Source organism: Cetorhinus maximus, chromosome 10 (assembly GCF_964194155.1).
Source record: "Cetorhinus maximus chromosome 10, sCetMax3.hap1.1, whole genome shotgun sequence".
In the NCBI taxonomy this organism is placed as follows: Eukaryota; Metazoa; Chordata; class Chondrichthyes; order Lamniformes; family Cetorhinidae; genus Cetorhinus; species Cetorhinus maximus.
The window spans coordinates 95,217,936-95,241,980 of NC_135888.1; the positions used below are offsets into that span (position 1 = coordinate 95,217,936).

General features: G+C 41.1%; 1 protein-coding gene across 3 annotated transcripts in view; it reads right to left on the minus strand.

Moving 5' to 3' along the window:
* The window catches only part of LOC144685850 (pro-neuregulin-2, membrane-bound isoform-like), a 764,146-nt gene that overhangs the window by 48,860 nt on the left and 691,241 nt on the right, over positions 1–24,045 (minus strand). For all 3 annotated transcript variants that reach the window (XM_078550803.1, XM_078550802.1, XM_078550804.1), the window contains one exon: positions 11,333–11,456. In XM_078550803.1, coding sequence (XP_078406929.1) covers positions 11,333–11,456 — 124 coding nt within the window. The remainder of the gene's footprint in view (positions 1–11,332; positions 11,457–24,045) is intronic.

A 24,045-nucleotide genomic window follows, 5' to 3' on the forward strand; every position in this document is an offset into this window, starting at 1 on the left:
AAATTGCCCAACAGAGGTTCAAACCTCCCGGGTAACACCCATGGAATCAGTGCGTTTGGACTTTTGCGTAGTCCTGAAGCGCATCTTGGGGTGTATGTCTGGTCTCTGACAATCTGGAGATTGGAAGATCTGGGCCAGCACATTAACCATTGTTCTCTCCAAACTTTGCAACAAAATGCTTATTTTCATAATTGAAATGACCATAGATTAAATCATCAAGAAGATTCTTTGAGTTACTAATAAGGCAGCTCCAATTTCTTTTTTAAAAAGTCTTTGTTCAGACGGTTGGAACTGCAGCACATGTATTAATCTACGCTGTCACAAAATTTGATATGTGCTTTTGTCTCCCTGATTTACCATAAGGCAAGTTCCAAATCGCAGCCATCTCATAATGGAAGGTGTCAAGCAGAAGTGTGGCAATTCACCAGAGGAAGTTAGAGAAAATTAATGGGCTGGTCATGTCACCTTACCCTCACAAATCTGGTATTGGCTGGCTAAAAAGTAATAGTATTAGATGATCCTGGGAACAGTTCTCTAGTCCATCCATCCAGATAATAAATGGGCATTCAAAAGGAATCTAGGGGAAAATATTTACAACATGCCTGAAAAATAACTTTCTCAGATAGAATTTCTGTGGGGGTTCTCCCAATCTCCTGCCATAACTTCAAGAGAAATCCTGGAGAATTAGCTTTTGTTCAGGAGTTTCTGTTGATCTTATGGCAGTATATCAACAGAATCCATGGTTATATGGATATTTGAAGAATGAGCCCCGAAGGAAAGACCTACAGAACAAACATCAAAATAATTCAATAATGAACCTGAAGAAACTGTAATTATTAGGGTTTGCCTTGTTTTAGTAAAAATAGCGAGGAATGGTGCGGCTACAGTTGAGTGACTAAATGCACTGCGAGGTAAGGTAATAAGCTACATCAGATTTGACTCTTGGTTTATGTGTATATTGAAAAAGGCCCAGGGCTCTGATTCCTTATGTAATTCAAAGATATTTGCTGGAAGTTTGTAGATGTTAGACACACACTGGATTTGTTTTGGATTGTGTCACATGGTGAAATAGCTCAATGATCTCACTTTCCAAGCCTGCACATGGCAACTTTGGCAATATTGTTGGTAGAACTATACCCCAGCATAAATCAACATCCTCAAACTAGGAAGATTAAAAGGAGACATGTTGGTGGACAAGAAGTAAAAATGCCCAGGAATGATTAGGATTTTAAACAACATTAAGTTTCAGAATGTATCTTTTAAGAAAACTTTCAGTTCCTGACATAAGAATATTTTTTGAGGAAATGGCTGTTCTCAGCTGAAATCCCAGGCTCCAACAATCTGATTAGCCAATTTGTAATAGCAAATGGTGACTGAGTATAATGTTACAACATGCTTGTTTATTAGATTAAACTGTCTGACCAATGACCAGAGACGTTGTAGAAATTTCTTGTAATTCAGTCTGGTCCTAGTTTTAACTATGGGGTATTATTTGAGGACAGGACAAGACCTAAAACAAAAATCTGCATATCAATCATATTATTGCAAATTTATCTCTGTGGAGCTCACCTTTGCAAGACTTGGCTTAAATCTTATTTGAAAGCTTAATTAACTCTTTTTGACAGTACATATCTTCCCAGTTCAGCTCTTCAGGCTGATTAATTAAACAGGCTGATTAATCGATCAAGGTGGTTGTGAGACTGGTGAGTGGAGTAAATCTATGGTGCCTCTTTACATAGGCGAACAAGCCTATGAGGCATTAAATAGCTCTGCTCCGTTCATGATCAACACAGACTGTTTCATTTATTATTTTGCCTGAACTTAAATTCATTTCCCTTTGAAATTAATTATTTAACAATAACCAAATGATTTTTAAGACACAAAGCTTTATGGTGTAAAGTGTTGCACAACACGTGTCCAGTCCCTCAGCAGATCAAGGATGAGAAAGTAACATACAGAAAGATGGCATGATTTGCTGTGGTAGTTATGGTTTGTTCTGTCATTATCCCCAGATCAGACCCAGACACCTATTCTTTGTAGACCAGTATTCAGAGCAACAACCTTTGAAAAACAGTGTCTGTTAGTTGCACAGCACAGAGAACACTTGAGGCCCATTAACTCTCAGGTTACTTTTAAATAAGGTACACAAACTCTGATTACACAATGACATTTTTTCTATGAAAAATTGACAATTTACTTTTTCAATGCCTCCATCACACAGCACCTTTCGGATTCATGATTTCAATACTGAGGTGCTAAAAATATGAGTTTCCAGCAAGTAGGTAAAGTTTTCCATTTTCATACCCTAATGTCAGGCAACTAGTTTTTCTGTCTGCCTTATTTTCGATGTGATGACTTATATTAATGAAATTCATAAGCAAGGTTCTATCCATAATAAGTACCTTAATTTTGTTTTCTTGTAGACTATTATGTATAACAGGGATGACTTTACATTACAATGCAACATTTTCAGTATTTAGTTAATGTTTTTGTTATGCTTGACAAAACTTGCTTTTATATTGCAAGATCAAACTTAGCAGAGTGACCTAAGTATTCTCACATTTACATACCAATTGTACAGCCAGCTTTCTTGTAAACTGGAAGCAAAGTAAGTTCTGTTTGTTTGTGAAATACTGGCATCAGGATGTCAGCAATAATATTATATCTTCATGTCACATGGAAACACTGTGTATTTAACTATGCTGTTCATGATGTCTAGCAGAACTGTACTGCTGACATCAGGAGAGCTAGTTCCAGGAAGACCAGCAGGTGTAGGGGATATCCAGCTAAAAAATGGGGCTTTTTGTTACCAACCTGAAAATGTCTGACATATTTATCTTTTGATTGTTGTTGGTCATGTGAGACCCAAGTGTGAACAGCTGGTGGCACAGAAATAAGGTGAAATCCGCAAGCATTTCCAACAAATAATTTTCAGAAAAGGTTGTATACTATACTAAATGTAATTTAACAGGTTGTTTGACTATATGGCCAATATAAGCAGAATTTTGTAGCTGAAATGTACAGAACTCTAGGGCAGAGTACCAGATTTCCAACCAGATAGGCCTGAGTTTAAATCCTGCTCTTGGTAATCATTCAAAGGGCAAGTTTTATCAGCTCTCTACCATATTATTAGACAGAGAGCCTTTGAGGGGTTAGCACTTCACCTCTGGGATGAAAAGATTAACAGTCCTCATCCCACAGGAGCCATGCCACCTTCTTCCACATATTTGCAGAATAAACCTCTAGGTCAGGTGATCCTGCTTCACTGGATGAAGGACAAATGATGCTGCAGACAATAATAGCAAAGGTACTGAGAAGGGGTGGAGAGGGAAGAGAGAGAGATTTGACAAAACACATGTAATCTAAAAATACAGACGAGTTAAAAGGTGCTTAATGGTCTATTATCTCTAGTCATTTAATCAGCCTATAAAACTTTGTGGAACCATGAGAACATCATTTAACAAGGTTATCATGAATTTATTGTGAAGCATAATAAATTACTTTAACTCTCCAACTGTCAGATAAAACCAAATCCAATAATGTCCCTGTGTGCTGGCACTCATTTTGTTAGCAACTCAGGTGTCTCTAAAGCCAGAGGTTTTTTGCAGCTGTGGAGGCAAGCAATGCAACATAGATCAATTTCTGTGATGTCATTGGAGCCTAGGTTAAATAATCTGTTGACCTGGCAATACCAACTGTAAAATACTAGTGCAAAAGGAATGAAGTAATAAAACAATATTGCACTGCCAGTTTACTTGTGTTTTTCTAAAAGTATTGCAATTAACTACAAAACCAAAACCTTTCTTTATAAACTATGTAAACTGAGACCAACCCAATTGCAGCAATCGCTAGTGGTTAAATTTGTCATTCTTAACTGACCTATATGAACAAGGTTATTGAAAGATGAATGCTATCATTTAACATTAAATCAGAATAGTTATATGAAAATATGAAAATGGAGCATTTGTCCCAAAGACATGAATCATTCCATTTAGCCATTACTGCAAAAACACAATAAAAGTGCTTGGTGTCAAATACAATGAGCCACTTCATTAGTTTCTTGGTCTTGCTGGGTGTTTTTACTAATGGATGCATCTTTATACACTTATTACACAGTTTCAACTATATTTGATCATATTTGAGGAAAATGTTGTTTCACTACTGTGGATCTAAAAATTAGTACCTATTAGTTTTCATGATTATCTTGTAAAGAAAGGTCACTAACAGCTCTAGGAGATGGATAGCTCGTTCTTGTCAACATGACAGTTCTAATGCTGAAGGCTGAAGGAGTTTAGGATTATGAGGTTAATTATTCATCAGATTGCAGGTGATGCAAATAACACGTATGGTGTTTTTCAAAGTTCTAAATACAGGAAAATGATTACTGTTGGAATGAGTAACTATAAGTATGCACAAGTATCTTGAAAACATAATTTCTAATGAGAAATTAGCAGTTCTGGAAGTCACATGCTTGTATTTTCTTTGATATAAAAATTCAGGGTGAAAATTAAAATACAGTATTGGAGCAATTGTTAAAACGCTTGTAGTTGTAAATTATTTTGAGCATAATTCCATCGTGTCACTGCAGTGAGCAGTTCATGCTATTGGTTGAAAGTGGAAGCAAGTATGTTTTTAATTGTAATATGAGGTGTTCCCTTCCTATGAAACCTTCCATTTGAAGAATGGAATGTATGCAAGAGAGACAGAGAGGGAAATATGGTAAGGCACTTCATTAGAGAGAGCCTTCCAAGCTACACTGTCTCTTGGAAAGTATTGAGAGTCCAATCCTGTTATAAATAGAACTGCCTTCCGTCTGAGCAGCCGAGGTTCCATGAGATCATCATTTAGGACAGTCACTAATTGACCATGTTAAAAAATGACATTTATTTTCCAGGTTATTTCACTGGGATAAAATCAGAGATCTCATTGAAATAGAGATTGAATTTAAAAGGCTTCTTGTCACTTTTTCTCTTATTGTCTTTTCTGCTTTTAAATTTAATTTTCAAATATGGCATCATAAACTGGCATCTATTAATTAGCATCAAGGCTGACATCATCAGAAACTGATCTATAGATATAAATTATACAAAACATGTATGGGTTATATAAAGCCATTGTTCACTGACTGTGGACCAGGCAAAAAGTTTCCATATTATGCAGAGGGAATAGAGATTCATAACACTGTTTTATAAAAAGACTGAAAGCAAGAAAATTGTACAAGTATAAATTCAATATAAGTAGAAAAAGACTAAAAGAAGTGAAATATCCATCCAACACTTCATCCATTAAAAATGAGAGTATCATTAATCGTGGAGTCAGTATAAGGCTAAGCATCCGTCCCTCATGTCTTCCACCTGCCATTATGCTGTAACCATCTACAGATCGTCTGGGGTGTGGATACATCTTCTACTTCTCCATTTTACACTTCTGTCATTTAATCATCTCCTGTCCTCCACTTAATCACACATGCATTTTCCCAGGCTTTCATTTTTCCTTTTCAGTTGTTAAGTTGTGGCGGGCAGGTGGGAGGTGCCTCCTTCCCTCCCAGGTCAATTCTGCTCCCCCCACAACCCCCAACCTCCTCCAAGACTTACCTTTCACTCGAGTTCTTCAGCACTGGGGACTTTTGTAGCCTCAGCAATGGCTACCACTCCTGGTGGCACTGTTAGGACCAGAGTGCTGACAGCCAATTGACTGGCCGGCAGATCTCTGAAGTGGGACTGTCTGCCCGGGTGGGGATGGAAGGTTCGCTTTAAGCCAAATAATGCCCCTCTAAGAGTTAGATTCCTTCAGGGCAAGCCGCTGGAGCAGGGGCAGGCTTGCTCCTGAATTTTTCGGCGGAGGGCAGTGATCATGCTGCCCTTTGAATCCAACCCATTAGGCATAAATTTCCTCTCTGCTGCCTAATTTGCTGAGTGTTCCAGCATTTTCTGCTTTTGGTTCAGATTTCAACATCTGAAGAATTTTTTGTTGCACTTTTAAAAAATCTTATTTAATCTGTGCATTACTTCTAAAATATTTTGACTTTAAAAAATTATTATACTGATATATAATTGATTTCCTCCCCTACCACCTACCTTATTTTTTTCCTCCTCACTCCTGATTCATATTAGGATACAGAGCCTTCGAAAGCCCCTGAACATAAATGATTTGATGGTGAGGTCCATCCTTGCCAACACAAGGCTGTCCTTCTCCCAACATCCAAACACTCTCACTCACATACACATGCACAAATTTGTAAACAAAAGTGTGTCTATTTCAATCAGGAAAGTGAATCAAGACAAATTCTTGTCCAATTAACCAAGATCACAAGGTCAATTGTAGCTACCATTATTGCCTTCATTACTTATTAAAATTAATAATGCTGCAGTTGTTTGAAACTTCTCTTTTCCAAAAGCCTGAGATAATGATAAGATTTTTGCAAAATAAAACATTGATTCAAACATTCCAAAATTATCCCAATAAATAAAACCAGTTCGGAAATTCAGATTGGCTGATCCCAAAAAGATGTTGAAAGCCAGTCACTGGTACAAAAAGCAATTATTAAAAGCCCCAAATGTAGTTAATTCATTTATACTCCGAAACTTTACATCCATAGGATTAGAGAGGCATGATCTTTCATCCTTGTGTAAAGGCCAGAACCACATAGTAGCAATGATTTGGATTGGTAAAATGTACTGTGGGGAATTTAGCTTAGAACAGAAAATATTAAATTAATGTAAGGTAGATTGTGTTGGTGAGAGAACTGTTAGGGCATACAAATGAATTAACCTATTTGAGAAATATTTCACAAACAATAGAGATGTTACTCAAAATCACTTCACCGTGTCAGGTAAGAAATGCTTTCAGTTGGTTTGTACAGAATGATTTGTTGACAAAAGCCTTGGAACACCTTTATATTTCAAAGTGAAAGATTTAACAATAAATAAGGAACAGCTTGTCTTTTTTTCTTGTAAAGGGATAAATAATTACATAGCAGGAATGTACCTATTGAACATGGCAGCTTAGGGTTTCAAATCCCTACAGGCATCAACTGTATTATCTGATTTGTTGGACTCATGCCATCTTCCTAGAGGATAAACTGTAAGGAGTGAGTTATTGCTAGTTTCAATTTATATCCTGTTTGTTGAACATTTCTTCCAACATTTAGCCAAAATCAGAAATCACAAATGCCACACTGCACACTGTTAAGATCCAGATACCCTCTGCATAATACATAATAAGTACATTTTGTAGAGGTTAAGCAATGAGTACTGAAGGTGCCTGTCAGTAATGTTTTTAAAGGAGGTTTAGTTTTTATTACAATAAGCACTGCAAAGGCCTGGGTGGTTTGCAGATATTTATTTCATTTAGTTGACACGTAATATGAAAGAATCCTTTTTCAAGTTATGTTTTTAGCCTGTCAGCTACATAATAGAACACAATTCTGAATCTTGTTCACACGACCCATTTCCCGCTTCCTCAACACTATTTCCATTAAACCACTTTCCATTCTGCCTTTCATGTTAGCGGACATTATTAATCATTCTCTCCCCTCAGGTTATCTCCCTTTCTCCCTCGAATGTTTCGTCATCTGCCTCTCCTCAAAAAAACCAACTTTTGACCCCTCCGCCCTTGCAAACTACCGATCCATCTCCAACCTTCCTTACCACTCCAAAGTCCTTGAACATGTTGTCACCTCCCAAATTATTGCCCACCTTTCCCAGAATTCCATGGCCTGCATTTTTCGGTCATCAGGCGTGCACGATTGGTGGGCATGGGAGCGGCCAGGGGTCGGACCCCTGACCGTGATTTCACACGCTGCCGGGGTGGGGGCGGGAAGAGGGTGGGCAATGACGTCACCGTGGGCGTGGGTGAGCGCTGCGAGAGAGCTGCCTGAAGGCAGACAGCTGCCTCAGGGAGCTGCAGGCCTGCAAATACTGAAATAAAGCTCTAAAAAGCTGCAAACAAAATGTCCATGCATCACAATCAAGCGCCTGAAAGCATACCTCAAAAATGCTGTCCCTAGATATCTCTTTTTATTTTATTTCCTAACGAAGATTTCATCCCGCCCTTGGATGAGGTTTCATGTAAGATGTAAAGGCCGCCTGGCTGATTTGCCCATCCACCAACTAAGGTTGGACGAGCCACGAAAAATCGCAGACAATTGCACCGTTAATGGGCTTAATTGGCTGCTTAATTGTCAGTGGGCGAGCTTCCGACTTTTACGCACACCCGCCGAGCGAAATATTACGCAAGTGCGCGATGGCGTCGGGACACTTGCCCGACATCATCTTGCGCAATTTTACGCCCGATTGGGTCAGGTGCGCACCCGCCCACGGGATGTAAAATTCTGCCCCATGTTTGAATTCTTGAAATCAGCTTGCACCCCTGCCATAAGGCCAAAATGGCTCCTATCAAAGACACCATGTATGACTATGGCAAAGGTAAACAACCACTCCTTGTCCTTCTTGGCCTGTCTGTAGCCTTTGACTCAGTTGACCACACCATCCTCCTCCAAAGCCTCTCCACAGTCATCAAGCTGGGGACTGCACTTGCCTTATCTAACCAGTTGTAGCCAGAGAATCACTAGCAATGGCTTCGCTTCCTGCTCTTGTACCCTTATATCTGGTGTCCCCTAATTAACTATGCTTGGCCCTCTCCTATTTCTCATCTACACACTGCCCCTTAAGCACTATCATCCAGTATTAGCTTCCACATGTTCATTGATGACACCCAGTTCTGCCTCACCACTGCCTCTCTCCACCCCTGCACTGTTACTAAATTGTCAGACGGCTTGTCAGTGCCTGATAAGCATAAATATCTTCTAACTGTATATTGGGAAGACCAAAGCTATTGCCTTCGGTTCCCACTACAAAGTCTGTTCCCTAGCCAGCAATTCCATCTCTCTCCCTGGAAACAATCTGAGGCCAAGTTGTCAAATTTGACCCCAAGGTGAGCTTCTAACCATACGTTTGCACCATCACTAAGGCCTGGATATTTCCTATGGCGGGCGGGCTGGGTGGGAGCGGGCGCGGAGCCGATCGCCACCCGCTATTGGCTGCGCACCACCATTTTACATGGGTAGGCCAATTAAGACCCGTCCAGCGTAACACGTGGCTGATAGTGCTCAACGCTACCTGTGCGGGCGGGGGGGAGGAGGGAGAGTCAGGGCCTGCGCTCTCCTTGAGGCATTGAGCTGCCTCAGCGAGATTGAATGGTTATGAAAATTGACAGTGTCACATGAGTTGGGACATGTTTGTAAAGGTTGGAATGTTTATTTATTTATTTTATAAAAGCTTTAGGAAACCTCATCCCGCCCGCGGATGAGGTTTCCTGAAAAACACGAAGGCCGCTTGGGTTTTTTGGTTGCCCGCCAACCTTAAGGTTGGATGGGCAGCGTTCTTAATTACTTTAATTACTTTCTTAATGGCCTTAATAGGCCATTGACATTTCGATGGGTGCGCAGCTGACTCCGCCGCGCGCCCGCCTAATGAAATATCGCAATGGCACACGATGATGTCAGAACGCACACCCGACATCATCGCGCATCATTTTACTCATCAGTGTGTTGGGCCCGCCGCCACATGCTGACTGGAAGATTCTGCCCTAAGACTTTTCTTTCCACCTCGTAACATGGCCTGATTCAGCCCTGCTTCAGGTCATCTGCTGCTCAAACCCTCATCCATGCCCTTATTACTTCTAGACACAAAAATTCTGATGTACTCCTTTGACAGCACCTTCCAAACCCACAACTTCTACTACCTAGAAGGACAAGGGCAGCAGATACATGGGAACACTACCACCTGCAAGTTCTCATCCAAGCCACACCATCCTGACTTGGAAATATATTGCCGTTCCTTCACTGCCACTGGGTAAAAATCCTGGAACTTCCTTCCTCACAGCACTGTGGGTGTTCCTGGAGCACATGGTCTGCAGCGGTTCAAGAAGGCAGCTCACCACCACCTTCTCAAGGGAAATTAGGGATGGGCAATAAAGGCTGGCCTAGCCAGCGACACCCGCATCCCATAAAAAATAAAACTAAAAATACTCCTAGCTCCTCTCCCATAAACTTGAGGTCATCCAACTGTGCCACCCATGTCCTTACTTGCACCAAATCCCGTTCACCCATCACCTCTGTGCTCGCTATTTTGGATTGGCCCTTGTCTAAGCAACACCTCGACTTTAAAATTCTCATCCTGGTTTTAAAATCCCTCTATGGCCTTGTACCTTTCTACCTCTATAATCTCTTCCAGCCCACAGCCCTCCAAGACATTTGCTGTCCTCTAATTCTTGCCTCTTGAACGTTCCTGATATTAGTTGTCAAGGTCCTAAACTCTGTAATTTCCTCCTTAAACCACTTTGACCATCTAACTTTCTTACTCTCTCCTCCATCCTACCTCTTTTTGATCTCCTTTTTTCTAATATTAATTTTTAAATTTTCATCTATCTATATTTTTTCCTGCCTATTTCTATTATTATTTAAAAAATTTATTTCCATTCATTGTTTTATCCCCACCTTTTAGCCTATTTTGATCTTTTCTCCTGCACCGTCCCCTCCCCCCACCCCACCCCCGCTAGGGCCATCTGTCACTTGTTCGTCCTGCTTTCTACTTTTAATGTCACCATTAACACCTCCTATAGCCAGTATCATCACCATCAACACCCCTTCGACCTTTTGTTTATGATATATTTTGCAATCTCTCCTTTGCCTCCACCTATCGCTGGCCTTCAATCCAGCTTCACCTCTCCCATCCCCCTTAAATAGTATATATTCCACCACATTTCTACTTCTCTTTAGTTCTGAAGAAGACCCATACAGACTCAAAACGTTAACTCTATCTTTCTCTCCACAGATGCTGTCAGACCTGTTGAGTTTTTCCAGCAATTTTTGTTTCTGTTTCAGATTTCCAGCATCCGCAGTATTTTGCTTTTAACTTTCTTTCCTGCTTTAAGATGCTCCTTAGATCCTATCTCTTTGCCCAAGCTATTAGTCATATGCCCCTTATGTGGCTTGGTGTCAAATTTTGTTTTATAACACTCCTGGGAATTGAATCAGGATATTTTACTATGTTAAAGGTGTTATACTAATTGTAGTTATCGTCGAATCGTTGCTAGATTTAGCAGTACAATGAAGTGCCAACGTCATCACTTACATTTCTGGACCCCCTACGCAGCAGTGTTGTGGCTGTACAGTCCAATTAGTATAATCAGTCCCTAGATCATCATCAAACTAACCCTTCAGTACTCGAAAGGCAGAACAATTTCAATATCATCAAAGGAAACATGCTTCATCAAAAGAAATACTGAATAAACCCCTTCTAAAATATTATAGAATGGTGCACTCACTTACTTGCAAGAAAGTTTATTAATACCATCAATATAATAACATACACCGCCATTGACACAGTAGGATTTCTCAGACTCATTGCATCTTCTAGCATGGCCAGATTCAGGTGAGAGTGTCGTAGTAGCAGCTGTAAAAGGAAACATGGGACAAATTTAGAATTTCCTGCATATCAAAAAAAAAAGCCGAAATCACAGAATTACAGAAGTCCATTCATTCCATTCTGTCTCATATGGATCCCTGGAACAGCTATCCACTTACTTCCATTTCACTGCTCTTTCCCATGTCTTAATTTTTAAAAAAATATTTATCAATTTTTCCTTTTAACACAATTATGGGTTCTGCTTGCACCACTGTATCAAGTAGCTCATTTAATTTCCTAGTAATCCTTATTTAAAAAAATAAATTCTCCTAGCCTTTCTTTTTGACGCTTTCCAGTTACTGAATCGACCACCATTGCCAAAAGTTTGAAACTTCTCAATTTTGAAAGCCTCTATCATATATCCTTTTAATCTATTTATCCTTCTATTGAAAAGAGCCCCAATTTCTTCAGTCTCTCGTCACAACTAAAACCTCACATCAATGTCTTAGACAATTTGTCTGCACTCTCATTATGACCCTGATAAAGTAATGCACCTGAAATTGGACACTATATTTTTACCACAGCCTAACCAATCATTTGTATGAGTTTAGCATCATCTTTTTTACAATTACTTTCTATATCTTTATTTATAAAAATTAAGGTGTCAGTTTTTTTTGCATTTGGCTTGTCCTTCCACGTTGACTCTTTCTGCCCCTCGAGTCTTTCAAGATTTTATTGGGTATGTCTCTTCTTACTCTTTTTCCCAAAATTTATTACCTCACATTTCTTTACTTTACATTTCATCTGATAGCTAGCTGCTCAATCAGCTAACCAGCCTATACCCTCCTGAAGTCACCTTTATTAGTTAGTTACACTCCCTATTTTTGCATTATTTTCAGCTTTTGCTATTGAGTCCTCACACCTAAGTCCAGGCCATTTTATATGTTGAAAAAGTAATGGGCCCCATGTCAATGCATGGGGCCCAAGGGAATGACACTGCTTACATCCCTCTGGCCTGAAAAGTATCCATGAATCACTACTTCATCTCCTATGTCCATAACAAACTTCCTACAACAGTATCTTACAACATTTAATATCAAATGTACTCATTTTATCAACAAGCCACCTAGGAGAAACCTTACCAAATGCACAGCATTTACTGCATTTCCTTTATCATTATAATCCAATATTTCCTCAAAGATTCTATTACATTTGTCAGACATAACTTGCATTTTATGAATCTATGTTGGCCATCTTTAATCATGAATGCAAAAACAAAATATTGCAGGTGCTGGAAATCTGAATTAAAACAGAAAACATTGGAAATACTCAGCAGGTGCGGCAGTATCTGTGAAGAGAGAAGATAACAATAAACATTAACTCTGTTTCTCTCTTCACCGATGCTGCCAGATTTGCTGAGTATATGTGATATTTTCTATTTCTATTCTTAATTAAGGATGCCTTTCCCTGATGATTTATACTTTAAATTATAATCATTTGTGTTAGCAGTGGGATAATATGTCACTTCAGTCACAGATCTCAGTGACATTGGGCAGAATTTTCGGTGGAGCCCGCTCTCTGATGCGTAAAATGACGCGCAGTGGCGGTGGGCGGTGGGCACGTCATTTAGATTTCCAGTTTGGTGGGCGCGCAGCAGACTCGGCTGCGCACCCGCCAAACTGTTAAAGGCCTATTAAGGCCTGTTAAAAACTAATTAAAATAGTTAAATGAACTGCCTTAAGGTTGGCAAGCAGGCGAAAAGCCCAGACGGCCTTCGCATTTTTCATGGAACCTCATCCACTGGTGGGACGAGGTTTCATGAAGTTTATATAAATTAAATAAATTTTATCATTAATGTTCCTTGATATGTCGCAGCTCATGTGTCACATGAGGGGACATGTCGGAAAATATTTTCTTTCCTTTATTTATCTTTTAAAAACTTTAACTAATCTCCCTGAGGCGTGCCTCAGGGAGATTTCTGCACTCTTCTGCGTGCATGCACAAAAGAGCACAGGCCCTGGCTCAGGGAATTCCCCCCCCTCACCCGCCCGCACAGGGAGCGCTCAGAGCTTCCGGGTGTGCGTCATGCTGGGCGGGCCTTAATTGGCCCACCCACGTAAAATGGCGGTGTGGACCCGATCGGGTTCGCACCCGCTCCCACCCACCCCGCCCCCAACGGGGGGAAAACTCTGCCCATTGAGAAGATCCCATTTTATTTCCAAGTCGTTAATTATTTCATTGAGTTGTAATATTGGAAATAAAAGACTACGGGTGGGATATTCAGGCCCCGCCCACCGCTGGGATTGTCCCATGATGATCCCACCATGACGGGGTTGGAAAATCCCAGCCTCAGGATAATTTGTTCCCTTTATGGTTGTCAGTATATTAATCATACTCTATTTGTAAAGCCTATAAGATATTGCTGACCTGTTCCCTGGTAAGGATGCAAGTGTAGCCACATTAATCCCGAAAACTGTCATTGTGACAATTGGTTACACAAGGTTACACAACTAGAGAAGCAACAAATATATATCATTTGGCAAAGTAACAGTTAATTAATCTCTTGCTTCTAAACTGTCTTCAAGAACATGCAGGAGCTGCTTAAGCCAGCAGGTCTGCTTCAAGAATACAAATTAAATTTTTCTGGGGCAGATTTTCACCTTGCTGCCCTATGTACGTCTGGTATTGTGAATTGGCCGCCTATTATAGCAATGGCCCTATTTTCTTTGCCATCGGTAAAAATGAAAATAGGGCAGTTTTTATAGCTGATCTGTAATACTAGTTTTATGCTCTATTGGCAAGTTGAAAATATCGAAAGATGTTAAAATTAAACATCTCAGTGTAAAGTTTCATATTGAATGAACATTAAATGAATGAGGAGGCAATATAATGCCTCTTTTGTAACAATCATGAATATGCAATTTCATATCATTTAAATCATGTATTAATAATTACTCATAAAAATAAAGTTAAAGTGTGTGAAAGTAATCGGATGAAAACTCGCCAACAAACCAAAGGTGCACAGTAAGTAACAGCTGGAAATCCTTTAATGGAGTGGCTTTCAACATTTTATGATTGAAGGACCCTTTTAAAATGGAATAGTAATAATAGGGGAGAATTTTCTCCCTGTCAGGGGGGCTGAGTGGGAGCGGGCGTGCGCACAGCCAATCGCTGCCTGCGATCGGCTGCGCGCCGCCATTTTACGTAGGCGGACCAATTAAGGCCCGCCTAGCGTAACGAGCACCCGGAAGCGCTGAGCGCTCCCTGTGCGGGTGGGGGGAGGAGGGGCAAAAGAGCGCAGCAATCTCCGAGGCACGGAGCTGCCTCAGGGATATTACTTTGATTATGAAGAATTGAAATTAAAAAAACTTATTCAGACATGTCCCCTCATGTGACAGTGTCACATGAGCTAGGAGATGTTGATGAATTTTAACAGAATTGTTAATATTTAATTTATAAAGCCTTCATGAAACCTCATCCCGCCCATGGATGAGGTTTCATGACAAATACGAAGGCCACCTGGGCTCTTTGCCTGCCCGCCAACCTTAAGGTTGGACGGGCAGCCCTGTTAATTGTTTCAATTGGCTGTTAAATGGCCTTAATAGGCCTTTGACAGTTCAACTCAGGTGCATGCCCGCCGAACTGAAGATCGGAATGACACACGGTGACGTTGGGACGCACGCCCGACATCACCGCACGTCATTTTACATGTCGGTGAGCAGGGCCCACTCCCGCACACTGACCAGAAGATTCAGGCCTTAGAACCCCCACCTATGTTATGGTATTTGATATAAGACATCAAATTAAACTCACAACTCTAGACTAGCCCAAAAATGCTAGCCAGCTTCTTTAACTGCTGTGGTCAAATATTTTTATTTACTTCTTTTTACCACCTTCATTCTCACAGGAGAGGTTTTTTAGAATAAAAACCCAACTTTCCCTAACTGTTTTTCTGGTTCATTGATGAAATGCCATGCGGTTACTGGATGAGGATGATGTCAGTCATTAGCAGCACCTTTGTAAGCATTTGTGTGGTCACAGTTGGAAGTCAGGAGGCACTCATGGGAGAAATGGACAGTCATAGTTTGCTCACGAATATTGGTAATAACTCAGAGACTCGTAAGTGTGTACCAATGATTGACGTCATCTTCATCTAATTGCCTCATTGACGCCTCCAGCCACCGTTCATTCACTTATTTCACAAAGCCCTGGAAAGCCTCTACTGACCTCCAGTTTGAGAACCATTGATTTAATAAATGCTGGGAACCAGGTGAGTTCTTTACCATTATAGAAGAGGTGACTAATAGCAGAATTTATTCTGCTACTAATGGTGGCGTTTCTATCTAGTATCTCAGATTGGTTCTACAAGCATTTCAAATACCTCATGTACAAATGTTGTTTAAGTGCTATACAATGAAGGATATTTTAAACCTTTCTACCTGGTGGAAATAGAACAGTAGTGGAGTTAAAGTGAGGTAACAGGTTTAAGATCCTTCCACTGGGAAACCCCTGGCACCTGCTAAATCATTAATCTATGCAGGGATCCTCTGATATACAAAGCACCTCAATGCTGTTTTAAATGCCTATTAAACAGAATATCCATTGTGTACATTGCTACAAATGTGAGACTTTATAAGACAATTATGTTTTAAGCTGTTTCTTTTAAGTTAAGGTAGGCAGAATGCCCCAATGAGGGGGATGGTAATCATCTGCCTGGAGACAGGCCTGTGAGATTTGGTGCGATGGGGACAGAGGCCCAGGTTGAAACCCATAGGAAGTCAAGTGCCAGTTTTCACACTTGGACACAAAAGAGGGGCAGCTTGTTTAATGAACACAGACTGTCAGACTCAGACAGACAGAGACACCTGGAGAGGAAGACTGAAAACAACAGCTGTGGTGCTAAGCAGAGGGAAAGATTGTTTTGCTGTTAACCAAACGCAGAAGGCTGGTGAAAACAGATTCCCTGTTTTAAGAAACAGGACCTGTAGAGATTTAAAGACCAATGTGGGCCTGGAGGGTGCATTGCTGCTAGAAGTTAGTTCAATAATGCTAAGGAAATTGGCTGAGGGGACTTTCAAGAGGCAATGGAAGACTAGAAGACTCACCCTGATGTGACAGGGAAAAGAGAGCATGTTGAACAGCCAGGAAGACTTTGAGACTTTATCCACAAGGCCACATATCTACTGGGAGTGTAGCGTAATGTATAATGCTGGCATGAGGTTTTCAGTTGTGTTAATTAGTTAATGGGGAAAGTATCATTTCTGTAGCTTTGTGTATTAGTTGCCCACTAAGTAATGTTTAATCAATGTTGATTTTAGTTTGTTTGTTGCAGTAAATGTCTAAAATGTGAAATCTTGTGTAGTTCTTTCTGTCGGCCGCTGGGAGATTCATATCTCTTCTGAAAAGTTTCATATCTCTTCTGAAAAATTATCAGTCTCTACAAGGAACATAACAATGTTACAGTCAGTAAATCATGATAGTACAGCAGAAGAGGCCCAAAAAGATAAAGGCTAAATTTATTTTCAAGATATTCTCCTCTGGGCTCCTCAAGAATAACATGGGCTGTTGCCACATGAGGCTTCCCTTCAACCTCTGCAATCATAACTCCTCTCTCAGGTCAACCCAGAGCCAACAAGCTGTAAGAAGTGACTGGTTCCCAAAGCCTGCCAAATAATGTTAATGAGGTTCAGACCTCAATATAGATCAGTTCTCGCGCCAACACTAATGGGCTACCAGCTGGTTCACTCCACTGGTTGGATGCCTGATAGTTAAGTTCTACTTCAATATGTGGGACATAAATGAAACACAATCAAGTATTATTTGGCATTCACTCTACATGTTTTTTGTTGAAAATTCAGTTAATGGACCAGGCAAGTGCCGTTTGATCAAGCCAGCCAGACTCAAGAGACACTTCCATTAATCACAAAGTTTCAGTAAGTCTATAGGTCCTATTATATTTAGTCATGCAGTGTTACCATGCTGTGAACTTCTTAATTAACCTTCTAAGATGACTTCTCTTGCATTACATCAGACCAATAATAGAGACCAAGAAAAATAAGAATGTCACATCTAACACATCGCTGAAAAAGCAAATTATTTTGTTGCTTTTATCCAATAACATGATTAAATAATTATCCATGTAAATCCTTGCAATACATATACAACATGCTATTTTAAGATTAATTAACAAAGTTAGCTTGATTACATGCATTAGTAATCTGCTAATGCCTGCACATTATGCAAGATACCAAGACAGAACTATCAATCATAGTGAAAAGTTACTGTATGACATTAATTCCCATCTGCTGGTTGGTGAGTGTAAAGGCCCTTGTAACTCACACTTGAATACAGATCATGGCACTAAGTAATGCGTTTATGTAATTCTACCTGTGTATGGTTTAATCTACACATAACGGGAGAACTATGAATAACAATCAATATACAGACAAAGCAAATTGAACTAAACAGGTAAATACAAAGATTTGCTTCCTTCTAACAAAGACAGCAGAGTGCTCCAACAGGCTGTTACACTTTTAACTGAACAATCAGTAAACTCGTAGGCCAGAATTTTACATTTAGCGTGTGGGCACACGCCCGACACACTGGAATGTAAAATGGCTTACGATGACATCCCAACGTCACAGCGCACCTTCGCGCTATTTCGTTTGGCGGGCGCGCACCAGAGTCGGCTGCGCGTCCACCAATAATTGAAAGGCCTATTAAGCTGAATTTAACCTGAATTAACCTGAATTTTATGCTGCCTGTCCAACCTTATGGTTGGTGGGCAGGGGAGAAGGCCAAGCGGCCTTTACATTTTTTAGGAAACCTCATCCATGAGCGGGATGAGGTTTCCTAAAGCTATTAAAAATGAAATGAAAACTTTCTTTTGAAATTTAAAACATATCCCATCTCGTGTGACACAGTCACATGAGGGGCATGTTTCATTAAATTTTTATTGTATTTATCAATTTTTTCAAAAAGCACTCAAGCCCCGTGCCTCAGGAAGATTGAAGTGCTCTTTTGCGCGCACGCGTGAACGGTGCCACCTCCCCCTGCCCACACAGGTAGCACTCAGCGCTACCGCTCGCGATCCACACAGGGCAGGGCTTAATTGGCCCGCCCACGTAAAATCGCAGCGCGGAGCCAATCGCGGGCGGCAACTGACCTCACCCGCCCCCGCCAAGCCCACCCGACGTGGGAAAAATTCAGGCCCCAATAATATTAAATGCGATGCCTTAATCTCAATTCAATTAAAGTGCAATCTTGTATCTAGGAAGACAATTCAGCAATCTGAAGAGCAATTTATTTTACAGAAATGTCTAATACTGCTGAAAAAAATACTTTTTTTGTCAAAGCATTTTACTTTCCACTCATCAGGACAATTCACAAGAAAATACCAATGTCAGGGGAAACAACATATTTATACTGTATGAGGAGAGAGTGTTGATTGGTTGGCAAGCGGACTCTGATTGTTAGAGGTATTGCCAAGGAGAATGCACCAGTTGATGGTGACTGACAGTTAACTGCCAAGCAATGTTTGAAATTTAAACCAGACAGCTTGGCTCTGATTGGCCAAAACATTGCCCTGAGGAATGAACCAATGAATAGCTGTCATTTATTTAGCTGAAACAGGCACAATGTGTGTATCTGTTCTTTCCGTTCTATATGTGTATTCATATATGTAGCTTCCAGTACAAGCAAATGCACCACATAACGAGCCCGACTGACCATCTTAAATTGGTTGTCAGCATAATTCTTAGCACACTGAAATTATTTAGCAAATGTTGTCCAATCACGGAATCACATCTAATGTTGGACGCTGAGTTTTGACTTTTGCAAGCAGGGGCTGGTTGGGCATGGTCCATACCTTGCCCATTACGAAAAGCAGAATTGACATGCTGTTTGATATGATCTGCCAGTCTTTGGGACGTACAGCCTACATACCTAGCATCACACTGGCACTGAAATTCATATACCGTATTACTCATTTGTGGAATAGGCAGAACGTCCTTTTGGCTTGATGGCAGCATCCTGTTAGTGGTGCATACCACTTGTGTTGCTACTATATAGTAGAAGCATGAAGCAGCTAGCTTCACCTGTTGCTCAAATGTTTGAGATAGATTACCCTGGAAGGGCAAGGTAAGGTAGGCTGGGCACTTTTCAGGGCCGAAAGTGATGGCCTTAGGCCCGTCCATGGGTTTGCACAATATACAGCGTGAAATGATCTTATCAGGGTAGCCATTATGCCGCAGGATGTCTTTGATACGCCATATTTCAGCATCAAGATTGCATGGTGAGCAAATGGCTCACCACGGCATATGGCTATTTCCGAGGTTGTCATAAGGCCAGCCTTATAGCGTGTCATGCATTCTCCATGGCAACGCCTCTACCAATCAGAGTCCACTTGCCAACCAATCAGCACTCTATTCTCATTCAGTATAAACATGCTGTTTCCCCTGACATCGATATCTTCTTGCGAGTTGTCCTGATGAGTGCAAGACAGAAGCTTCAACAAAAAGAGTCTCTTTTTCAGCAATACTCAAGTCCTGTACTACCAAACGACTAAATATCAAGTAGTTGTGTAAGCATGCAAGAAAAATACCTGCTTTACAATCCAGAACTTATTTTAAAAGCTTGGACAAATATTGAATAAGCAGCAGCATTCTTCCAATTGAATCCTTGTTAACTTTGTAGCGTACTAATCAACATCAATGGTATTTAAGGGGAGATTGGTGTCTAGACTCACTAGAATGCCTCAATGCAGTAAATGACAAAAGTTAGGGTGAATTGGAATGCAACACCTTTGAAACATCCTGCCCAATTTGCCTCCATTGATGCTGATGTAGGGTTACAGCAGAGACATGAATTTGGTTGCAACCTTTCTTAATTAAAAGTTTTCAACATTTTCTTGTATGATATGCGTAATTTCATATTCTTCTTCTTCTCTTCCATACCTAACAGCGCACAAGGCAGGCCATTTCTTTCACTGCTTTATATGCAGAAGGTCTTGCTTGTGTTGTTTTTGTAACTACGGACAACATTTTCCCCCTATCAGGAGGAATGTGCGGGAGCAGGCATGGGCGGGCGGGTTCCCGACGTGGGTGGGTCAATTAAGGCCCGCCCAGCATGATGCCCACTCAGAAGCTCTGTGCGCTCCCTCTGCAGGCAGGGGGGGGGGATTCCCTGAGCCAGGAGTGCGCTATTTCGCGCATGCGCGCAAAAGAGTGCACAGATCTCCCTAAGGCAAAGTGCTGCCTCAGGGAGATTGGTGGAAGTTTTAAAAATTTTGTGGAAGGGTGGAAAAAATATTCCTGAGATGTCCCCTCATGCAACACTGTCACATGAGCTGGGACATGTCAATTTCTTATATTTAAACGTTTCGTGCACAGTTTAAATCCCTCATGAAACCTCATCCCGCCTGTGGTTGGATGGGCAGGTCCATTAATTGGTTTAATTACTTTTTTAAAGGGCTTGAGTGGCCGTTGACAGTTCGGCGGGCGCGCAGCCGAGTCGGCTGCGCACCCGCCGAACTGAAAATCTAAATGACGCGGGCTGACGTCGGGACGCACGCCTGACATCACCCTGCGTCATTTAATGCGTCGGTGAGCAGGCCCCACCCCTCGCTCGCCAACTGGAAGATGCAGCCCTTAGTGCCTTTATATGTGATAGGGTGTGAGCCTGGTTCACAGCTCTGTACCGGGAGAACTGGTTCAATGTGACAGGTGGTTGTTAGTTCATTGCTATCAAATTCGAATACCGTGCCAGATGTCAACACAATATTCTGAAACTGTAGCTCTGGTCACCCGCTTGGCGTGGATATTTTCATATTACTTCATCTTAATTAAATACCACATCAAACAAAGAGCTAGCTGCTGTGCCAGATCACTTGAAGCCTGTCTGCCATTTTAAAATGAAACTGGAAATCAGTGTCAGTATTAAACGTAATCTCTGCGTTATTATACAATAATGCTTATCTTAAATTTAATTTGTGCCTATATGCAGAGCATTGAAAATTGCTGGAGTGAAAATTTACAATTAAGATACAATCCTCAACCAGACTCCAAATCAACTGCATCTTATATGCAATGCATTACCAACTATCATATGATTTATTGCAGTGGCTGAAATCTGTGGCCTGGAGGCTTTATTTATGGGTGAGCTAGTGCACACATTAGTTGAAACTTCATGGCTTAGAAATCTGATTGCACCTGAAAATATACGGAAACAAATTTCTTCAGGACTCATTAGGTGAACAGTGTGAGAGGCTAAGAAGTGAAAGGGAGTTCAGGGAGTTTGACCATGGGTGCAAAACCAGCATAAATTGCTTTCTATCCCAGTTTTCTGCCAAAAAAGTTACTTTTTCAACAATAATAAAATATGGCATTGATATAACGCCTTTAAATGTAGTAAAATATCCCAAGGTGCTTCACGAGTGTAATTTTCCAACTTTATACTGAAATTAATCAATGGCCTCACCCTACAGGTCACAGCAAATGTGTGAAAATGACGAAGAATTAGCTGTGGATTTAGCAATGTAACAAGGAAGACTAGAGCGCTTGGCACTAATTCAATATGCCTTTCAGTGAGCTACAGATGAACCATTACCTAAAGCTGCAAATTACATCAATAAAGCAATTTTACTAATACCACCTCCTCCTAGATTTTTATGTTCAGCTCTTCAAATATTATTTACAGCTATATTATGCTGGATTCTTACTTTATTAAAACCAACGTAATTGTTCAAATCAAGTGCAGGGCATTTATTTTGTTCATTATGTGGCATATGAAGGATGTCAGCCTGATATGGTGTGGTGTTGTCCCTTTGTGCTTATACTTCGTTTCACATATGCAATATCTAAGCTACTATTCATTCTAATTGATTCCCTTGTAGAAGGAGTTATATTTGCTGGCCAGCTACATAGTTTCACTGATAGATTCTGATGGACATTGGGTAGAATCTTCTGTTCGCTGAGTGGGGGCAGGGCCCGCTTGCCGACACATAAAATGACACGGGGTGACGTCAGGTGTGCGTCCCGACATCACCCCGCGTCATTTACATTCTCAGGTCGGCGGGCTACCAAGGCCATTAAGAAACTAATTGAAACCATTAATGGACCTGCCTGTCCAACCGTATGGTTGGTGGGCAGGCTGGGAGCCCTGGTGGGCTTCTGAAAAAGCATGAAACCTCATCCACGGGAGGGATGAGGTTTCATGAGGGATTTTAAAATTTCAGAGTGTGTTAAACTAAAAGTTATGGACATGACCCAACTCATGTGGCAGTGTCACATGAGGGGACATGGCAGCGAAATTTTTTCCTCATCTTTATTTAAGGTTTCAAGTCTGAGCCGATCTCCCTGAGGCAGCACTTTGCCTCAGGGGGATCTGTGCGCTTTTTTGTGCGCATGTGCGAAAAAGCACATTTCGGCTCAGGGAATCCTCCCCCCCCGCACAGGAAGCGCATAGCGGTTCCTGGCGCTTGTCACGCTGGGCGGGCCTTAATTGGCCCGCCCACGTAAAATGGAGGCGTGCCCCCAATCGGGGGCACCGATCGGGAACCTTCCCGCACCCGCTCCAGCACATCCCCCGCGACGGGGGGGAAAATGTTGCCCATAAACCTCCTTGAATTGTGCATTGCAGAAGCCTGGAACTGGATTTTACTGGGTACCGTGGCCCCACCTCCCCCGCTGAATTGTCAGTGGGGAGCCCACTCACAATCTCGAGGGCTGCCCTACAGTAATTTAACCCTAGGGGCTGTGTTAATTGCTTTAAGGAGAGACTTCTGCCCCCAACTCAAGAGGAAGTCCTGGGAGCAGAGCAGAACTTCTCCTAACTCTGCAATAGTCCAATTCTTAGTCCACATTGCTCATTTAATACCTGTTCTTGTCTTCCCAGTACCAGTTAATCTCTTTTATTATCTCATAATTGCAGTTCACAATTGATTATGTTTCATAGACTGGCCCTCTATCAATTTCCATTGATAAGTTACAGGAAGACAGGCACAGAGGTGGCATGAGTGGAGCCTGTGAAGCACTTTTTGTGTGTCCCTCCTTTCCTCTTGTCCTTTCTTCAGCTTCTTTACAAATAATTTCTCAAGTTAAACAGTTTACGTATTTAGCTTTCCTACCCCTCCTCACTTCAACTTAATTTGTATTTTTTGTCAACCTTGCCTACCCTTATTGGTATTCTAGCTGTTAGCTGCAATTCCACCATCATTGGGACAATCCACTGTCAACGGAACACAAAAATCTAGGCTGACACTTCTGTTTACTACTGAGGGGATGCTGCACTGTCTGTGGTGCTAAGTTTCTGATGAAATATTAAACTGAGGCCCTCTCAGGTAGATATAAAGGATACCATGGCACTATTTTGAAGAAGAGATCGGAAGTCATCCCTGGTGTCCTGGCAATATTTATTCTTCAATCAACATCACACACAAAAAAAACAGATTATCTGGCCATTATCACGTTGCTGCTTGTGGGAGCTTGCTGTACACATATTGGCTGCCACATTTCCTACATTATAACAGTGACTACACTTCAGGTTATATGCTTTTGGATGCCTGTGGTTGTGAAAGGTGCTATATAACCCTAAATCCTCCTTCTCCTTCAAGTTGAATGCAGTTTTACTTCAGATTAAA